The sequence below is a fragment of the Camelina sativa genome, chromosome 2 (genome assembly GCF_030686135.1).
Source record: "Camelina sativa cultivar CO46 ecotype springtype chromosome 2, ASM3068613v1".
Taxonomy (NCBI): domain Eukaryota; kingdom Viridiplantae; phylum Streptophyta; class Magnoliopsida; order Brassicales; family Brassicaceae; genus Camelina; species Camelina sativa.
The window spans coordinates 25,408,872-25,428,773 of record NC_141881.1 but is presented as its reverse complement, the minus strand read 5'-3'; the positions used below and the strand labels follow the sequence as shown (position 1 = coordinate 25,428,773).

Below are 19,902 nucleotides of genomic sequence, written 5' to 3'. Positions count from 1 at the left end.
AGTCGGGATAACTGAATCAAATAGTTCTTGTGGGTGTTATATATAGCATTTGGTTTAGCAAGATATTCGTGGGAACTAAAAACTCTCTAGTCGAATTTCAAAATTGACCAAGCATATAAACTTTCTCAGTATATACTTCCACATTCTCAAATTTTATCAATATCTTACATTTAAATAAATGCCATTTTTTTTATGACGACAGTTATAAAAAAATGTTCAAGAGTTAAAAATCGACTCCAAAACCTCTTTATAATAATTTTGACGTTTGTACTAAACTTATCTGCGTGCCTCGGTGCCTGGCTTGAAACTAAATTCAAATAAATTTGAGATTAAAACAAAAACAAGGATTAAATCGGGACAATGATTGTCAAAAAAAAAAAAAAAAAATTAGAAAAGGCCTCAGAGATCTTGGTGGTAAGTATCATCAAGTGAAGAAAAACTTCATCAAGAGTAGCAAATATTTTAATCACATCACCGGCCACTACCAAAACATAAATACTTTAACCGATCAAAAAACCAAAAAAAAACATTTTTGATGGATGAGATGAGTCAAAAGTAGCTGGTTTATAAATAATCACATATAATTCAGTGGGAATCCGATTTTTTTTCATCACTCTCACCATTCATCCATCAAAACGATAACAAATCAGATTTTCAAACAAATAAATACAAAAAAATTTCGATTTAAGAGATTGATAGATGTATCTACCTCTAATCACCTAAGCTCCTTTGGTAAGAAAACCTAGATTCTTAAGAGGCAGAGCAAGCTTACGGAGGTAATTTACGTATGCTTACCGGACATAATTTACATATATCCATCATCTCTTTCGCCTAACGATAGATTTCTTAATCCATTACAGTAATAGATTTAAGAAATTTGCAAATTAGGCTAACCAAAAATTGAAAATAAATGATTTTGACTCAATGAACAAAAACATGCGGCGTACAGAACAATAAGAAAGCTTTGATTTGAATGGTTTGAAAGGACAGAGCAGAGAAGCTGAGTATATATATGCTTTGACTCCGCAAAACCCTAGTTTTTTTCTCACCGTCTTATTTTGGGTTTGGGGCTAATTATAGGCCCATTCTAATAAGCCCATAAAATATGTATGTGTAACAAATAAAAAGGAAGATAAGGAAATAAATACAACAAAAAAATGGCCCATGCAGGTTTCGAACCTGCGACCTTCGCGTTATTAGCACGACGCTCTAACCAACTGAGCTAATGGGCCTTTTTTGTTTGTTTAACTCTTACAATTTTTAAGTTTTCAAACTCATGCTCAAAATCAAAAACGAAATTGTGTCGTTTCAACGAATCTGTCGAACTTGTCTCTCTCAGACACTGAGGCACTTGATTTTTCTCGTGGCCAAATCTGTTTTCTCCGTTCATTCTCTCCGGTTCCGATCTCGAAGAAGGATGAGAGTAGTTGTATCATCTTCCTCCGTCTCCGTCTCTTTACAGCTATCGTTTCTTCTTATTCTTCTCCTTGCTTCTGCTATTAGATCGAACTCGTCTCCATCAAACGATCCGTTTCTCGGCATTTCTCCTCAAGGTTTTGCTTTCCTGCTCATTGAGAGATCTGTTTCGTTTTTTCTCGAGATCTTCCAACCCAAATTTTACTCTGATTTGATCTTGTTGATGTTGTGTAGATGAGAAGTATTACAAGTCATCTTCGGAGATAAAGTGTAAGGACGGATCAAAGAAATTCACAAAAGCTCAACTTAATGACGATTTCTGTGATTGTTCTGATGGAACTGACGAGCCTGGTTCGTTTCGTCTTCTCAATTTCTCTGTATAGTTCTTATTGTGTAGCTTTTGTTCTTTTGGTACGATTGTGATTAAAGAATTTAACCATATTAGTTTCGTTGGGAATTCAAACTTGTGATTGTAGTTTGTTTAGTGTAGTGGAATAAAGTTTTTGCATTTTTGGGATTATATGTATGATGGATCATTTGTTTGTTTCAAAAATCCAGGTACCTCAGCTTGCCCAAATGGGAAATTCTATTGTCGAAACGCAGGCCACTCTCCATTAGTTTTGTTTTCTTCCAGAGTCAATGATGGTATTTGTGGTATGTTACTGCAATTCTATAATTTGTTTACATTTTAACTTTCAAATGCCATATGGAGCAACAAATTGCTGAAGAATTAGCCTATGAGTACTTATGGTTTGTTTTCCCTCTATGGGAGCAGATTGTTGTGATGGAAGTGATGAATATGATGGTCAAGTGACATGTCCAAATACATGCTGGGAAGCTGGAAAAGCTGCTCGAGAAAATTTGAAGAAAAAGATCGAGACATATAACCAAGGGCTTGTAATAAGGAGACAGGATATCGAAAAAGCGAAAGTGGGTCTAGAGAAAGATGCAGCAGAATTGAAGAAGCTGAAAAGTGAAGAGAAGATTCTCAAAGGCCTTGTTGAACAGCTGAAAGGTTTGCCGTTCTTTCTTTGCATTTGTAATTTATTCTTTCTGTTGGATGATTTTGCAAGTGGCATGAGAGGGGAGATTTAGGTTTCATCTTAGAGAACTTAAACGGACATATGTAGTAGTACCATGAGAAAAATCAGTGTATTGGATTGTGAAAGCGGAACCGTACATATTAGTGTAGTTGGATGCTTGATATGCCACGGATCAGTTCTTAAATTTTCACTAACCACCAAAAGGAAAGGGAGAAAGTGAGAAAATACATGACTTGTAGTTTACGTAGTGGAATCTGATTAACTTCTTTCTATGATTACAACAGATGATAAAGACAGACCGTTAACTATTAGTAGAGTAAACAGATTTCAACTTCTTTCTATGATTACAAGTTGACATGCTTACATTTCCCTCGGATCATTTCTTCTGTAGATCGTAAAGAACATATTGAGAAGGTAGAGGAGAAGGAGCGTCTACAGAAAGAAAAGGAGGAGAAGGAAAAGAAAGAGGCCGAGTCAGCTGCCCAGGAAGGAAAGGGGGATACTGAGGAGAAGACAGATGACAGTGAAAAAGTTGAAGAAAGCACAAATGATGAAGGGGTGCCTGGAGTTTCACAGCACGATGAAAATCCCGATGATACCGCACATCATGATGAGATTGGTAATTACAAGGATTATCCTTCAGATGAGGTTAGTTCTTTTCTTGAACTGAAATAGATTTGCACGCTTTCACCTTTGTTTTTTTTTCTTATTGTACTTATTCAACAAGTTAAGGAGTCAAACCATGGAAGATAAGCTTATCAGACCATTTGTCAATATTTTTGTCCCCTTTGGGCCTCCTGCTCATTAAGGTCATGAAAAAAAATATTCAAGTTTCAATATGTGAGATGCTTGATACTCTATCACTCATTCTCATTGACATGATGACATCTAAACCTTGGCTATCTTGAACTCATTCACAGGACTATGAACCCTCGTCAATACCTTCAGTGCTTTTTATATATCTTGAGTTCTCTTGTTTTGCTTTTGGGTTGTGTAATCCAAGCGGGTACTGAATTAAAATTAAAATTTAGGAGCCAGCAGCTGAAGCTGAAGCTGAACCAACAAATATATTGGAAGAGGATACTCACACTAATCCAGCAGACAAGGTATGAAATTTAATTTGATTCATATGCTTTTCGAAAAGTGGTGCAATCTGTTATTTGGAAATTAGATGATGATAAGGTTGTCTACAATACAGCATGTTGTGGAGACAAAGGAGGAAACTCCCTCATCTGAGGATTCCGTCACAGAGGGATTGCAAAATGATGATGGTACCGAAAAGGAGGAATCAGACGAGGATAACAAAATGGTAATTTCTTTCAATTTCTGGCCAAACAGTTTTCATACATCTGAGTATAGTTCTCTGAACTTCCGTGATGAGAATACTCTGTCTTTTTAAGACTTGTCTATTGCATTATTTCAGTAACTCTTCCCATTCTGAGTTATATCGTGGAAATTACTAAATTCCTGATTTTCCCCTGACGTCAAAGTACTCTACATTCTATTTTGATAGGAGGATCCTGTAACCGAAAAGAAGGAAGAGTTGTCAAAGGAAGAGTTGGGGCGTCTTGTTGCATCTCGTTGGACAGGAGAGAAATCTGATAATCCAACTGAGGCTGACGATAGCCCCAAAGTTGATAATCAGGAAAACCATGAGCACACACCCATCACTCCACATGAAGTAGAAGAAGATGATGGATTTGTTTCGGATAGTGACGATACCAGCGATGATGGGAAATACAGTGACCATGAACCCGAAGATGATTCCTACGAAGAGGAGTATCGCCATGATTCTAGTTCTTCATACAAATCTGATGCAGATGATGATGTCGATTTATCAGGTCTGCACTATTTCCACAGATATTTATATTCTTGAACGATGTTAACCATCTATCATATTTAGTTGACATGATTGAATTTCGTTACGGATAGAGACAACCTCAAATCCTACTTGGTTGGAGAAGATACAAAAGACTGTCAAGAACATTTTGCTGTCTGTGAATATATTCCAAACCACCCCAGTGGACAAATCTGGTAAAATAGTAGTTTAGCATTTCCATTATTAGTATTAGTGCTACTCTTATTCTTTAGTGATTCATTTATATCATTTTGGAATGTGCAGAGGCTGATCGGGTACGCAAAGAATACGATGAGTCAAACTCCAAACTGAATAAAATACAGTCAAGGATATCGAGCTTAGAAAAGAAACTAAAACAAGACTTTGGTGTGTATGATAAGACATCCTAAGCACTTACATTTGCCTTTCATTGAGTTAGTTCTTATATATTGTTATTACAGGACCGGAGAAAGAGTTCTATTCATTCCATGGTCGTTGTTTTGAAAGCAAACAGGGCAAGTAAGAATAATCGTAGCAGTTTAATGTCTCATCCATTCTTTATTAGCATTATCAGGTATTATAATTATGGTTATCTTATACATTTGCTGTTAATACCTAAATTATGGCATAGGTATACTTACAAAGTCTGCGCATATAAAGAATCAACCCAAGAGGAGGGCTATTCAAAAACTCGGTTAGGGTAAGTATCATGCCACTGTCTATTTTCTGTGCATGCTGATCTCTTTCATGATAAATACACTAATAACGAGGAATGAATGGTTTCGAAGTTAACAATCATATGTCAGTAACTTCTATATCTGTGTTTGTATATATCCCTCTATGCTTCTTTATTTTGTTTTATGGGAATTGCTAAAATAGGGATTGGGACAAATTTGAGAACTCTTACCAATTTATGTCATATACCAACGGAGATAAATGCTGGAATGGTCCGGATAGAAGCCTTAAGGTAAGCGTTTGATATTGTTAAAAGTCCAACAAATATTGTCCAATCAATATCTGAGACTTGCGCTTGCAAAGATCACAGACGTTAAGTATACAAAGCTTGACTAGTTCACTGAATGCAGGTGAAACTAAGATGCGGGTTGAAAAATGAGCTTACGGATGTCGATGAACCAAGCCGTTGCGAGTAAGTTCTAGTCTTGGATACATCTCACGGGTCATCATCCCCTTTTGGCTCCATTTTTTTTCTTTCTATCCTTTAATTCTTACTCTCTTGTTACAGATATGCGGCGATCTTATCTACTCCAGCTCGGTGTTTGGAAGACAAACTTAAGGTAAGTTTTTGTTTTTGTGTCATCTCAAATCTCAAAGCAGACCTACAATTAGTTAACACTTCATTAATCTGGTGTTTCATCTTTTTCATAGGAATTACAACAGAAGCTCGAGAAGTTGATGAACCAAGACAAGCCTCAGAATCACGACGAACTCTGATCATTTTCACCTGAAATAATTCTTACCAGATGCGCGCAGTGCGCTTAGATTTATGTCAGTTAGACCAGTCTCAAACGTCAAGAAAGGAGGAATTAAAAAAAAAAAAAAAAAAAAGAACAGAGAAGTTTTGGGGTCGGAAGAGAATGATAGGGTCAAGTTTATCTCATTTGTGTTCAACACAGACTCTATATATCAAAAGTATCTAGACAATGTTCAACTTTGGTTAAGCGCAAAGAACGATTCTTCTATATATAAAAGACATGAAGGAGGCCTAAAATCTTATAAAGCTTGTAGTGTCTGAAAATTATTCGGGATAAGTTTAATCACTTTTTAGGTCAGAAAGTGTTTTAAATACGTCCTAAACGAGTGGTAGGTTTTGGTTCGGTTTTAAACAAACAAATTCTGATGCTTTTTGTTTTACAGATTCCATTACCAGTAGAGACAAAACTCAATAATGAACCAAACTATTGCAGTTCCGGAATTAAACAATTTGATAATTTCTAGATTTCGAATAATGTAATTCCGGAATTAAACAAAGATCAAAACTACTGGCTAACAAGGAATTAACTGAAAACTATCCATGTGTAAAACAAATGTTAATCAACTTTTTAAAATATTGACAAGTAACGTGCATTAAAAAGACTTAAAATATCATTAAGAAGATATTTTATACATAGAGAAAAAAAAAAACCATGGCCCGACAATAGTTCGAGAAGGCATAAAAAAAGGTAAACGAAAACGGAATATTCAATGTGCGGTCACTCCTTTCTTCACGGTAGAATATTAAACCGGTGGGAAACCATCAAATTAAGAAAAGCGTATCGGTCTTTTCTTGACCAGATCTCTAAACCAACGACTCTTATTTACCATTTTATTTTCTGATTTTTTTTTCACCTCAAAAGTCAATAAAAGAAGAAGAGAGAGAGACTCTTTTTCATTTCTTCATAAAAATCTCTCTCTTCCTTTCTCAGATTCTCTCTCTGTATTTTCCTTGTTCGGCAAGCCAGATCTCTCTCCAAGTCTCCATAAATCTCTCTTTCTCATCTCTCTCTCTTCCCTCTACACAATCCACAATCCTCGATCCTTGCTTCTGTGTTTACTTACTTACTTACTACGATGGCGACGGCGATGATGATAGAGCAAAGGCCGAAGACGAAGATCGTATGTACTCTGGGTCCAGCTTCCAGATCCGTTCCCATGGTGGAGAAGCTTCTCAGGGCTGGTATGAACGTTGCTCGCTTCAATTTCTCTCATGGATCTCATGAGTACCACCAAGAGACTCTCGATAATCTCCGTCAAGCTATGCTTAACACTGGTATCCTCTGCGCTGTTATGCTCGACACCAAGGTTCGCGATTATCAACTCATAGCTACACGTTTATAGTTGCTGTGAACTTTTGCGATTTCAATTTCAATCACTCCTTTGACTCGGATTCGACTGTGATCTGGGAATTCTAGGGTTTTTCTAGATTTTTGTTTTTTTGTGGTTTCTGATTGGTTTATTTCTACATCTTGATCTGTAACACTGACGGTCTATTTTATATTTATTTTGATTGATTTTTTTTGTATAAAATGTTTTTCGTTCATGCCTCTTTTGTACTCATCTATGTTTGGTAAATGGTTTCTGTTTTTGTCTATTTATGTCAATGTTCCTTTGATTGATTTTTTTTTGTTTTCTTATATTTCAACAACTCGTTCTAATATAGAACTCTAACCAACCTTACTCTCATGAATGGTGCTTTTTAACTTCTGGGAATTGCCAAATTTGTTATTGAATTATGATTCTAGATCTGTGTGGTATCGTAATTGTTTCTTCTTTGAACTCGAGTTAGACTAAATAAGTTGACAAGATTAAAAGCTAGTGAAGGTTATAAATAGAGTATCAATAGATGATCTAGAGTCAATATGTGGAGAGTGGTGATAGAGGATGTTCCTGAACTGTTCTCTCTTTCTGTGATTTTGTGGCCAGAGAGTTTATTAGTGTGTGAAGAAGAAGTTATACTCGAAATTCAACTCAGTGTGAATTTTAAAATTTGATTTGTTTCCTTAACTTGGTTCTTGTGTATACGTTTAGCTTGAGGCAGCCATATTGACAGTTTAAAAGACAGGAGACTTATAATTGTTGATAGACAATCTTCTTTGAATTGTTGTTCTCTCTTGTCTATGAATATGTTTTTTTGGTAGCCCGAGAATGGCAATAGTGTGTGAAGTAAAAAGTTCTAACCGAATTTCAGTTGATACGTTTAACCTGTTTGGTTTTTCAGTTGAAGATTTGTTCTGTCACCTTATGTCTTGTGTATGTGAATTGTGACAGATTTATATGTATTTTTGGTTATGCTAATAGAGGGGTTGTTTTTTTCTTTTCTTATAAAGGGTCCAGAAATCCGAACCGGGTTCTTGAAAGATGGGAAACCAATTCAACTGACACAAGGCCAAGAGATCACCATTTCGACTGACTACGACTTGAAGGGTGATGAGAACACGATTTGCATGAGCTACAAAAAGTTGGCTGTAGATGTCAACCCAGGAATGGTCATACTTTGTGCTGATGGTACAATCTCGTTACTGGTCCTTTCTTGTGACAGAGAGAACGGTACAGTCCGTTGCCGGTGTGAGAACAGTGCCATGCTCGGTGAGAGAAAGAATGTTAATCTCCCAGGTGTTGTTGTGGATCTCCCAACTCTAACTGAGAAAGACAAAGAAGACATCATGCAATGGGGAGTCCCAAATCAAATCGACATGATTGCTCTGTCCTTTGTCAGAAAAGGTTCAGACTTAGTCCAGGTCCGGAAATTACTAGGAAAGCACGCAAAAACTATTCTTCTCATGTCTAAGGTATGCTAAATCAAAGCTCTCTTTCTAGTTCCGGAAACTATAGGATCAAAATCTTTAGGTTGTGATGGTTTTGTGCTATCTTCTTTATGATTGATTAGGTTGAGAACCAAGAAGGTGTGGCAAATTTCGATGACATTTTGGTGAATTCGGATGCTTTCATGATTGCCAGAGGAGATCTGGGTATGGAAATCCCAATTGAGAAGATCTTCTTAGCTCAGAAGGTGATGATCTACAAATGCAACATCCAGGGGAAACCTGTGGTGACAGCGACTCAGATGCTCGAGTCTATGATCAAGTCTCCTCGACCCACAAGAGCTGAAGCCACAGATGTTGCAAACGCAGTCCTCGACGGTACAGACTGTGTCATGCTCAGTGGTGAAACCGCAGCTGGAGCATACCCTGAACTAGCTGTTCGTACAATGGCTAAGATCTGTGTGGAAGCCGAGAGCACCCTTGACTACGGTGATGTCTTCAAGAGGATCATGCTGTACTCTCCAGTTCCAATGAGCCCACTTGAGTCACTCGCATCCTCAGCTGTCAGAACCGCTAACTCAGCTAGAGCTACTCTCATCATGGTCCTAACCAGAGGAGGAAGCACAGCGAGACTTGTGGCTAAGTACAGACCAGGAATGCCTATTCTATCTGTCGTTGTTCCAGAGATCAAAACCGACTTCTTCGACTGGTCTTGCAGTGACGAGTCCCCCGCGAGACACAGCCTTATCTTCCGTGGTCTGATCCCAGTGCTCTACGCTGGATCCGCAAGAGCCTCACACGATGAATCAACAGAAGAAGCTATCGAGTTTGCGACTCAGTACGGGAAAGAGAAAGAGCTGTGCAAGACTGGAGACTCCGTTGTTGCTTTACTCCGAGTCGGTAATGCTTCTGTGATCAAGATCTTGACCGTCAAGTGATGATGCCAATCAAAAACCACGTTTTTGGCGTTTGGAGAACGCTCCTATTATAAACGTTTTATCATGAAAGTATTCAAGATTGTGATTTAAATCTTGAGATAGAAAACTCAAGTTCTATTTTTTTTGCATATTACCACTACTATTATGACCGGTGAATCCACTTAACAGCTCCTTTTGGGATTTTTTGGGTTGTATGGAAACTATTGGATTATTCATACACGTATCAATTATCATGATTTTCTTATTGTTTTTTTTTTAAGTGTTTCTTCTTATGTATACGCCAAATATAGTGGTGAAAATGTGTTCTTAATCTTAAAATTGACAGGACATGAAGACAAAAAGAAGACAGCGCATGAATCATCGCCCCATACAAAAATCATTCCGACAATGACTAATCATTATCTCCATTTTTGTAAAATTTCCATGATTATTTGCGTGCTTCAACTGAAAATATATAATTTTCATATATTTGAAACACAGATAATGGAAACACACATAATTTGATCATCTCTGTCCAAAGGCTTAAAACATGAAATATTGAATCATCATCATCGCCCATACAAAGCTCATACCGACAAAAGATTGAATCATTTCATCTATTATGTAACATCTCCATCATTATTTGGACATCAGCTGACAGATATTTCATAGTATTAAGAAGACACAAGTTTGAAGACAAAAAACAATGGAAACACACAAACTGAATTTGATCATCTCTGTACAACAACAATGGATTTGTTTTGGTTCAACAGTCTGAGTGAAAGAACATCATTTTTATGTACATAACAAAAGCAGAGAATGTAATGCAGAGTACATAACAAATTTAAGAGCTAGAAAATGAGATATTTGAAAGAACAACAAAAGATGGAAGAACAAGAACAAGAACAATAACAAATCAGCGAGAAGAACCAGAAGATCTTGAGTAGAAATTGTTCTCACCAGATTGAGTTCCAGAGGATGATGAAGACGAAGAAGATGAAGAAGAGGACGAGAACAATCCACTGAACGGCCATGGAAACGAGAACCGTCTTCCATTTCCACTCCTCGCATCATCCTCTCTTCCTCTCTCAGCACTACCAACACTCTCAACAACGTTTCTGTTACTGGTTTCCCGAACATTTCTTGTTCTTACCGGTCTCTCGGTGGAATCAGTCTTAGTCTCATCATCATCATCAGCACTAGAAGGAAGCTCAAATCGACAAACGGGACAAGAACTATGAAGCTCAAGCCAAGGAACAATACAACAGATATGAAACTTATGCTTACAAGGCATCTCTTTAGCTTCAGTTCCTTTCTCAAAATCATCCAAACAAACAGAACATTGCAAAGGTTCCATTATCTTAACAGTTGGTAAAGCTTCAACAGCTTCTTTACGAGCAGGTGGAGTCCCTTGCCTATTAGGATCATTCTCAGCTAAATGCTGAAGCAAAAGATCTAAACCAGGTCCAATGAAGTAATCTCCAAGTGAAGTCAATGAAGGATGATGATGATGATGATGATGATGATTTTGATCAGAAGACCCTTGAACAACAAGAGATTGGTTATAGGGATTGATCATTATAACTCTATTGTTGTTGTTACCATCCCTCTCTCGAGGATTCTCATCAGAGCTTTCATACTCAGAAGCAATCCCAGCACGAATCCCTTGAAGCAACTGCAATATATTACCTGAGCTTCTTCGTCTTCTCCTCAAGATAGATTCAAACTCTCTATCCAAATCAATCTCTCCACCATGTCGCCTAGCTCGATGATGATGATGACGATACACATTACTGTTATCATTCCCATCAACATTGTTCAACTCATCATCATCATCATTGTCTTCACCAAACTCTGATCTCCTAAACCTTCTTCGTCTCCTAGGACTACTCATCATCCCAAGCAAGATTGGTGCCCATAGAGACAACGCACGGTCTGTTCCAAAATCTGTTTCTGAATCTTGAACATCTCTTGTTATGATGCCTCTGCTTCCACCTCCTCCTCCATCTCCATTGTCATTACTGCTCATTTCTTCAATGAACCCGCTTTGACAAAAGGGACATTTGATTTCAGATTCCATTATTGGATTCACCATTTGTGAACACATGTGACACCAATACCTAGCTGCCATTGTTTCATCCATGTCTCTCTCTCTCAATCCTTCACCTCCCCCAAATCTCTTGATTCTGCAAAACCAGAAAAAGAACACACAATGGAAAAATATATAAATTCAGATCTAAGACCTTATAAAGTTTATAACTTTCTCAAAATGAGTATATTTTTTTGTCATTAATTTCCCAGAATTTGAATGATTTTGACCTATCAAATTCGGATGAGAACATCTTTTAAAAAAAAAAAGGAGAAGAAAAGCTAAAATCTTTTTTAAACAAATTTGGATAAAATCCAAAACCCATAGAGGAAAAAAAAAATCTGAAGAAAACCCAGAATCTTTGTAAAAATAAACAAAACCCTTGAAAAAAGGAATCAAATTTCTTGCTTTTTTATCATATGATTTTCTCAAAATAATCCATGAAAGAAGAGATTTGGATTCTCATATATATATCAAATTTCAAATCTTTTTTATCAAATTTTTACAAACCCACAACACAAAAATCATACCTTTAATAAATGTCTCTGCTTTTACTTCTTGAAAACCCCAAGAAAATAAAACTTTCGAATCTTGTTCTTCCTTCTTTCTCGATTCCTCTAGAGAAAATATAAAAACCCCAAAAAAAAATAAAGATTCAATTTTTTGAAGAAGGGTTCGAGAAAAAATGGAGAAAGAAAGAAAGAAAGAGGAAATGAAGAAGAAGAAAGAGTGGAAGGAAACGAAACAAAAACAAAACAACCCAACCACGTCCTCTTCGTCTTCGGTCTAAACAACACCCCCAACTCGTTCCCCTTGTCTCCTCTTTACTTTATGTCCCTTTCTTAATTAGCATTTATTAAATTATTAATCAAGTTTAAGACTTTTTGTTAATTATAGTCTTTCTTGCTTCCTTTACAAATTTTATCAGTAGCCTGATTGATTCAACGCCTCTGTGGTCTTCGTTTATTTGAGTTAGATTACTATTTGTTTGGTTATATTATAATGACTAGTTGTAAATGTTGTATATTATGGTTGCGATGGGAATATGAAGGTATCTTCTCTTCTATGATAAAAAAATGTATGTAAATATATTCGTTTGATGTAGACATTTTTAGATTGATAATGAAATTGTTATGTTTTATCTACCTTTATAATAATAGACGCGTGAACTTTATTTCTTAGAATTGGGCCAGAGTATGTATCTATCCATTACATTCTTCAATAATGTGTTTACCAATATAAGCTTACCTTTATAAGAACTAGGTTTTGAACCCACGCGTAGCGTGGGTTTGTTTGATATATTTTGATAAAAATTATATATTATTGATGAGGTAATGAAATATTATCTTACAGAAAACTTTAAATTACTATTAAGGAAAAAAATAAATTTCATATACACAACTTTTAAAAATATAAAAATCAGTTATGTTCTAAAATCAAATCTGATAAAAAATCATGAATCTAACTCGACGTTCAGGCGAGGCGGATCAAACTGGTGACCTCACATATCTTAAACCATTTCTTTGGCCATCAGAAAAACGAAACAATTTTATAATCATGAATTTATCTCCTTTTTCATATTTAATTGATCACTATCACCTATGTTTTCGTATTTTTTATTTAATGTTTTCTTATTCTTCATATTCTTTCTTGTCATTTTCATTGTCAAATTTTATACCAATTGTCATCGTTACATTTACCGTTCAGTTCTTTGTTATACTCTTCTTTTTGTTCTTCCTTTTCAATTTTTTCACATTCTTTCACTGAAAAAAAAACCTTTTTTTTTTAGACTAACACACAACTTGTTAACCCATCAAACTCCAAAACCAAAATCATTTTTTTCTCATAAAAATTGTACAATTCATGAAAACCAGCATAGTCAACACATGCACCCAATTATTGATAATTTCATTCATATACTTCTCAAACCAAAATCCTTACTTGCACAGAAAGTAATATGAACACATATATAGTAAAAACAATATTTGTGTTTTTCGTCGATCCTTCTTCTTTAAACTCAAATAACATCAAATCAAGGTCTTTCAACGTCAATCCTTCTTTCTTAGACTTAAAAATAAAAATTTTACTGCAAAAGTATCAAATCATCTGTAAAGTGATACAGAAAAACATGTTTTACAGCTCATAAGAGATATAAAGCATAAACGGAGATAACTAAGATAGTTTCAAGATATTAAAAAAATTGATATATAATATTTAGTAATTCTTAAACTTTTAAATTATTAAAACAAATTAAATATTTAAAATATTTCAAACTTTAGATGTAGTTTAATTATCTGTAAAAAAATTTTTAAGAGTTAAATATTAATGACACTTTTACTTTTTATAGAGTTTAAATAGTTATAATATTTTAACATTTTTATGGAGGTATTATAATTTTTCTAAACATTCTATAATAAATATTTAAACCTTTAAAAATTAATTTGCTAAACTAAATCAAATAACTTTTAAATTTGAAAACTTGATAAATAAGCATAAATCAAGCAAACCTGATAAATTTAAAGTTATAAACATATTATTTTTATTTATAATGGTTCTCAGCCATTGTCTAAAATTTTCTAGCCGATGTGGGACGTTGTACATATTTTTTTTATTTCTATAGATTTTTTTTTCTAAAAAATCTTAATAATATAGATTACTACTATATTTCCAAAAAAATTCTTAGCGAAATATCTAATTCTTATTGGTTTTTTTAAATCATATATGGACACTTTAGGAGTATATAGCTTCAACTTTTTATTAGTATATATATACTATCTTAAAATTTATATGGAGGTTAAGTAATTGTAATATTTTAAAACATTCTATAAAGTTTAAATATTTTAATATTTGAACCTTTTAAAAGTTTCAATATTTATTATATTTCAAATTTTTAAAATTTATAAATTTTAATTTTTTTAAAGACCTTTTAAATGTTAAGAAATTTTTAAAATTTAAAAATTATAATATTTTGAAACCTTTTTAAAGCTAAAACTTTTAGAAGTTTCAATATTTATAATATTTTAAACTTTTAAAAGGTTCGAATATAATATTTGAACCTTTTAAAAAGTTTCAATATTTAAATATTTTAAACTATTAAAATTTTAAAATTATAATATTTAAAAACTTTTTAAAGGCTAAGAGCTTTTAAAATTTTCAATATTTATAATATTTAAAAAATTTTAAAAAATTAATATTATAATATTTTTTGAAACTTTTTAAAGTTTTAGTTTGATCAAATAAAAAGCCGGATCAAACCGAATAAAACTTTTAAACTTGGACGCCTGATAAATCAAATTTTCCTGCTCATTCGTTGTTGGAAGCATATTAATCTTATTTATACTGGTTTGAACCATCGTCTAAAAATTTTCTAGACAATGTGGGATATTGTACATACTTTTTTTATTTCCATATATTAAAAATTTTCCTTTTTCTAAAAAGTTCTGGAAATTTAGAAAATGTTAATGAATGACATGTCAAATCCTGATAGGTTGTTTAAAATAATTCTTAATATATAAAATTTTGTGAATTTCTAAAAATGTTAATTAGTGACATGTTGAATATCTATTTATTTTTTTAAAGCTTAGGTGGACAGCCTTAGAAGCTTATAGCTCCTACTTTTATTTAGTACTAGGTTAAACCCGCGCTACGCCGCGGGATTGGTTTATTATTTTTTTCTGATTTGAATTTTTTTCTAATTTCATGATGTAATATATATGTTCTTTGATATCAAATTTCATAAGTTTTTGATAATTCAATGGTTATTTTGTATTTTTAGTATTATTTTTATTTTTATATGATACTTGAGTTTTTACTTTCATATATTTTAAATTTTATTATGTTAAGAAATAAGTTTTTGTTTCTTTGACTTGAAAATTATATTCTTCTCTTACTAAAACAATACTGAATATTTTGGATGTTAATATAGTTAATCCAAAATATTCGGTTTTCATTAAACCAAAAAATTAGATATATGTTGGAAAAATTAAAGTATTTTCCAATGAAATTTAAAATTGCATTTTTAATTCCACAATAAAACTTTATTTCTTAGCTTACAAAATGAAAGTTTTGCACCTCTTTATTTTTTAATTGCTTACAATGATTAATGGGATAAGTGATCAATGTAAGGACTAAGGACAATGACAGTGAAAGCAGGACATAGAAATAAGATACAAAGTTTGTATGAAGCATAATAATCGGTTCCTTTCCTAAGCGATCCAAACTTGAATTCAAACTATAAACAAATATCATATGTATATAAAACTCAACCAAGTAGAAGATATAATTTAAGTGGACATCAGTTGCAAGATCACATTTGCTTTTATATGCTTCTAAATTTGCTATTACCGTTCATCAGCATTGTTGGTTAATTCTGATCGGGACCCAATTCTAGACTACTGTGTTTTTTCCTCATCTTTTATCTCACCAACAAATCTTCCTCTTCGGCATACTTTGCAGAGATCCGACACAAGCCACAATCTTCACTTTACATGCATTATACAAACCCAGAAACACTGAGGTGAAAGTTTCACCGTGAAACCATTTCTGATCAACTTCACTGTCACCACAATAGCCAGCCTTCCAGGTCTCAACACGATGGCCTCATGCTGTCAATAGTACTTCAGAAAAGACAACGGTTTCTGACCTTGAGGACAATAAGTTTGTGAGAATAGACTGTGCAAACAGCAGCAAAAGACAAAGAATATTCCAATGATAAAAAACTCAAACCTCAAGATAATAATGTTAAAGAGAATGAAAAATCAATAAAACAATTTTCAAAATGTTCAGTGTGTTTATGGAACTTGCGAATGTTTCTCATGTAGAAATTTATAACCACACACAAATCTTGGATTTTAATGAGCCTCTCATAACCACCTGTGCTTCTACTGCGACTTTAGTTGGAATTTACGGAGATTGGTCGCCTCAAGAGCAGGTTTAGTGCAACAAAGAGATTAGGAAGATACTTAAATATCAGTGCAAAAGTTAGCAAGAAACATATCTAAGATGAACTCTTAAGCTCAGCTCATGGTTTAGCAAGCGCTTCTATATCTCTCTACCTTAACACCTTCAGATCAATTGAGACTCCTTACATGTTCAAAGAGAGGTTCTGATCCGAAAGAGAATGTAGGGTCTGAGAGACTCGCAGCCGTATGTAACACAATCGGTTTGCAAGTTCATATGCAATACTTAATTACTGGAGAAAACAACTTCTCCTGGCCAGTTCATGATTACAAAAATATTTAGGAGCACAATATACATTATAAGATACTAACTGCGTCAACATAACGTCTAATACAAAACTTTGGCTAAAACTATCTAACGATCAGAAACTTCAAAAAATGTTGAACAGCTAAAGGCCTAGCCTGACTTGTCCACAACACGAAAATAACTTCGCTAACTAATACTAATTTGAAAATCATAATAAACCTAGAGATGGAACCACTGTGAGAAGAAAACTTACATAAGGAACACATTCTGTGTTGCGTCTCGTAAGATGTAGGACTTGAAACTCGGCCACTGGTCTAACTTGATGACATCTTAGGCTAAGATTCTTAGCCGATAAAACTCGGTTAAAATACACTCAGTTCCTTGAAAACAAAATGTGACACACAAAATCGAATACAAATTATGTTCTCTACCTACTACCTTATCATCTCTAGAATTACAAATGTTACACAGCTTTTTACCACACAAAAATAGCTCTCCTCTTTCACCGGAGCACTCATATTTTTCTCCCTCGGATCTCCTCCAATTTCTAGATTCAAACACATCAATACAATCTCAAATTCACAGCCTAGAAATCTTCCTTACTCCCCAAAATTAAGAGACATAAAGAATAAAATCATGTTACATGGGAACGAAAAGTAGAAAAAGAAGAAACCCATCATCGTCGGATCTGATGAACATATTCTGGTGGATGGAAGAAGAAGAAATCCACCACAACCGATCGACCATCGATGGGGCTAACATCATCGTCGGATCTGCTCAGATTGGTAAAGAGAGCCATGGCTAGGATCAGCAACACAGTCGGACCATGGTATAAACAGCGCCGAAGAAGAAGAAATCAGGCATTCAGCAGAACAGTCGATCCATGGTATCACGACGACGAAGAAGAAGTCGAGCCACTGATTAAACACTATTGTTTCCCTTTTGTTTAGTCTACGTAGGAGTAAAATCATCTGAGCTGTATTAATGTTATAATTTGATAGGGTAGAAATTTTTACTGAGGTGTCAACATATGCTTCAAAGTTGAGGCTGATGTGTCATGTTCTGGAGAGATACACCTTCTACTTTTATTGTATTGATAATTCAAAATCAAACACCAACCAAACAAATATATAGCTTCAAACAAAACGAAGCTGGCAAGTACGTGAACACATAGGCGATGATGATGACAACAACTCTTTAAGCATCTCAGATTTCTCGTGATCGTTGGAATCATCAGAGGAGAAAATTGCCGTCTTCAAACGGTTTGCGTTTGTTAAGATGAATGCTGCTACTTGTTTCTCGTCTTTGTACCCTTCATAATTTACCCATTTGAGAGTTTCAAGACTCGATACCAAACACTTAGGAATTGAACTCGGTTCACTCCAGCACGGACGTGGATAATCCTCATTATGGTACTGATACAACATGTAAAATGGATTTAATAATATATACTGGTCGAGAGGAAAATGAAATAATTCAGGTTTAGATTTACGTACAGAACAAAGTTTGAGAGCTCGTAAATTAGGAGAGGCTCTGAGCATGCACAAAAGTATATCCAACCACTTTGTTTTACATGTGCATAACGTTGAACGTACAAGACTTCGGAAGACACTACCAATAGGATATGCATCCTGCAATACAAATCAGACTCAAGTACACAATCAACATAAATAGAGAGGCTTCAAAAAAAAAAAAAAAACGTATAGTTACCTTTGCGGTTGGTAAACATAAATAGAGACGCTGGACTGAAGTAACAAAACTTAGAATCTCCCCATTATGATTTTGGGTAACGACAACGCCTGCCTTATCAATATTAGGCATTTCATTCTCAATGACACAAACCCACAAGAGCTATACTCAGAAATGACCAAGTGTTCCAACAAAGGAGTATTTATCACATACCCATCTTTGTCATCTTTAACTCTGTCTTGTGATTTATACAATGATGCGAACTTGAGAGAAGGCACCCTAACGGTGAAAACAGTCACATTGTCATCAGGACACTGCTCCACATATAAGTCTTCAAGAACAGGACAACTTAACAAAAGCTTCTTGACAAATTCATCACCATCTGGTGGGTACTTAATGGATTCAAGACTCAGTTTCTTGAGGGATGGGAAAAAAATGAAGGAAAATGCATCATCCAAAAGAACCGTGTTACTTAGTTTCAAGATCACAAGCATTTTACAACATGTATACAAGCTCCTCGGAAGTGTGACTGGAGTATTTTTACTAGAAGAAGTAACAATCTCGATAACAAGCTTACGCACAACATGTCTAGCTATAATTCTAAACCATACTCCAATATCAATAGCGTTACAAGACTTTTGATCAAGTTTGAAACGCAACATTTTTATAACTGGCGCCTCATGCAAAACCAAAGATCTTAAAACAAAGATCGAAAATTTACCAAACTCATTACTCTGATAGCTACCATCGTATACGAGTTTTGGCACCATCCTCCAAAGAAATCGCCACCGTTTTGACAAAACCATTGTGGCCACAACATCTCTAGCAGTAGGTTGTTGAGACAATATTCCCACGAGCACTTCATCGGGTAACCCACTTATCCTATCCATTATTGAGAATTTTTCCGCAGATCAAAAACCACAAAACCAAACAAGTTGAACGAGAATGAGAAGATTTTCACAGAAAAATAAAAAAAAGAAGCATGTCCTGACACCACTTTCGTCTTTTGAATAGAAAGTTAGAAACCCTAATTAATTGGAGCTGTGCAACTTTCGCAATTGGTAAAAAAAAATATTATTAATTCCATAATTTTCTTAATTCCTCTGATTTTTTTTTAATTTCTTAATTTCTTTAAAACTCTACTCAAATCTTAAACCAATAACCCCCCCCCACTAAATATCTATACTAGTATTTTTGCAGCACTTTTTTGCTCAAAAATATGTTTATGGAAACATTTATCATTAAATGTAATTTAATGCTTATATTCATATCCAAACAAGTTTAGTTAGTTCTTTTTACTATCCTTATAATCAAACATAATTAAAATTATTTTAAATATCCATATATATAATATTCTATAACTAATACAGATATTTAGAAGATTTCTTCCATATTAAAAAGAAATATTCTCCTATCATCTTTTCATTATTTTAAAAATTTAATATAG

At 34.3% G+C, this 19,902-nt stretch overlaps 3 protein-coding genes, 1 long non-coding RNA gene, 3 other non-coding genes and 1 pseudogene across 7 annotated transcripts; 2 read left to right on the top strand and 6 right to left on the bottom strand.

Moving 5' to 3' along the window:
• Positions 1 to 395: 395 nt before the first annotated feature.
• LOC147949194 (small nucleolar RNA SNORD24) lies at positions 396 to 480 on the bottom strand. Its single transcript, XR_015585860.1, has one exon. It is a non-coding gene; the product is annotated as a small nucleolar RNA SNORD24 (small nucleolar RNA).
• A 64-nt stretch (positions 481 to 544) lies between these two features.
• Positions 545 to 620, bottom strand: LOC147949193 (small nucleolar RNA R12). Its single transcript, XR_015585766.1, has one exon. It is a non-coding gene; the product is annotated as a small nucleolar RNA R12 (small nucleolar RNA).
• A 529-nt stretch (positions 621 to 1,149) lies between these two features.
• Positions 1,150 to 6,034, top strand: LOC104733140 (glucosidase 2 subunit beta). The gene is made up of 16 exons (XM_087489505.1): positions 1,150 to 1,553; positions 1,651 to 1,767; positions 1,975 to 2,070; positions 2,192 to 2,431; positions 2,851 to 3,107; positions 3,491 to 3,565; positions 3,658 to 3,768; positions 3,973 to 4,300; positions 4,392 to 4,493; positions 4,582 to 4,683; positions 4,758 to 4,815; positions 4,928 to 4,996; positions 5,176 to 5,263; positions 5,382 to 5,443; positions 5,540 to 5,591; positions 5,683 to 6,034. Exons 1-16 carry the CDS (start codon positions 1,277 to 1,279, stop codon positions 5,746 to 5,748), a joined length of 2,100 nt encoding a protein of 699 aa, XP_087345631.1. The 5' UTR covers positions 1,150 to 1,276; the 3' UTR covers positions 5,749 to 6,034.
• TRNAI-AAU (transfer RNA isoleucine (anticodon AAU)) lies at positions 1,159 to 1,232 on the bottom strand. Its single transcript has one exon. It is a non-coding gene; the product is annotated as a tRNA-Ile (tRNA).
• Positions 6,035 to 6,628: 594 nt separating the features above from the next.
• On the top strand, positions 6,629 to 9,737 carry LOC104733149 (putative pyruvate kinase, cytosolic isozyme). Its single transcript, XM_019236771.2, has 3 exons — positions 6,629 to 7,095; positions 8,121 to 8,582; positions 8,681 to 9,737. The coding sequence occupies exons 1-3, from the start codon at positions 6,865 to 6,867 to the stop codon at positions 9,491 to 9,493; spliced, it is 1,506 nt and encodes a 501-aa protein (XP_019092316.1). The 5' UTR covers positions 6,629 to 6,864; the 3' UTR covers positions 9,494 to 9,737.
• A 424-nt stretch (positions 9,738 to 10,161) lies between these two features.
• Positions 10,162 to 12,614, bottom strand: LOC104733068 (E3 ubiquitin-protein ligase SIRP1). The gene is made up of 2 exons (XM_087489501.1): positions 12,092 to 12,614; positions 10,162 to 11,658 (listed from the first exon to the last, which is right to left on the bottom strand). The coding sequence occupies exon 2, from the start codon at positions 11,613 to 11,615 to the stop codon at positions 10,389 to 10,391; it is 1,227 nt and encodes a 408-aa protein (XP_087345627.1). The 5' UTR covers positions 11,616 to 11,658; positions 12,092 to 12,614; the 3' UTR covers positions 10,162 to 10,388.
• Positions 12,615 to 16,248: 3,634 nt separating this feature from the next.
• LOC147949192 (uncharacterized) lies at positions 16,249 to 17,153 on the bottom strand. Its single transcript, XR_015582761.1, has 2 exons — positions 17,020 to 17,153; positions 16,249 to 16,771 (listed from the first exon to the last, which is right to left on the bottom strand). It is a non-coding gene; the product is annotated as an uncharacterized LOC147949192 (long non-coding RNA).
• Positions 17,154 to 17,902: 749 nt separating this feature from the next.
• On the bottom strand, positions 17,903 to 19,345 carry LOC104755607 (putative FBD-associated F-box protein At1g32375 pseudogene; annotated as a pseudogene).
• Between the last annotated feature and the right edge of the window lie 557 nt (positions 19,346 to 19,902).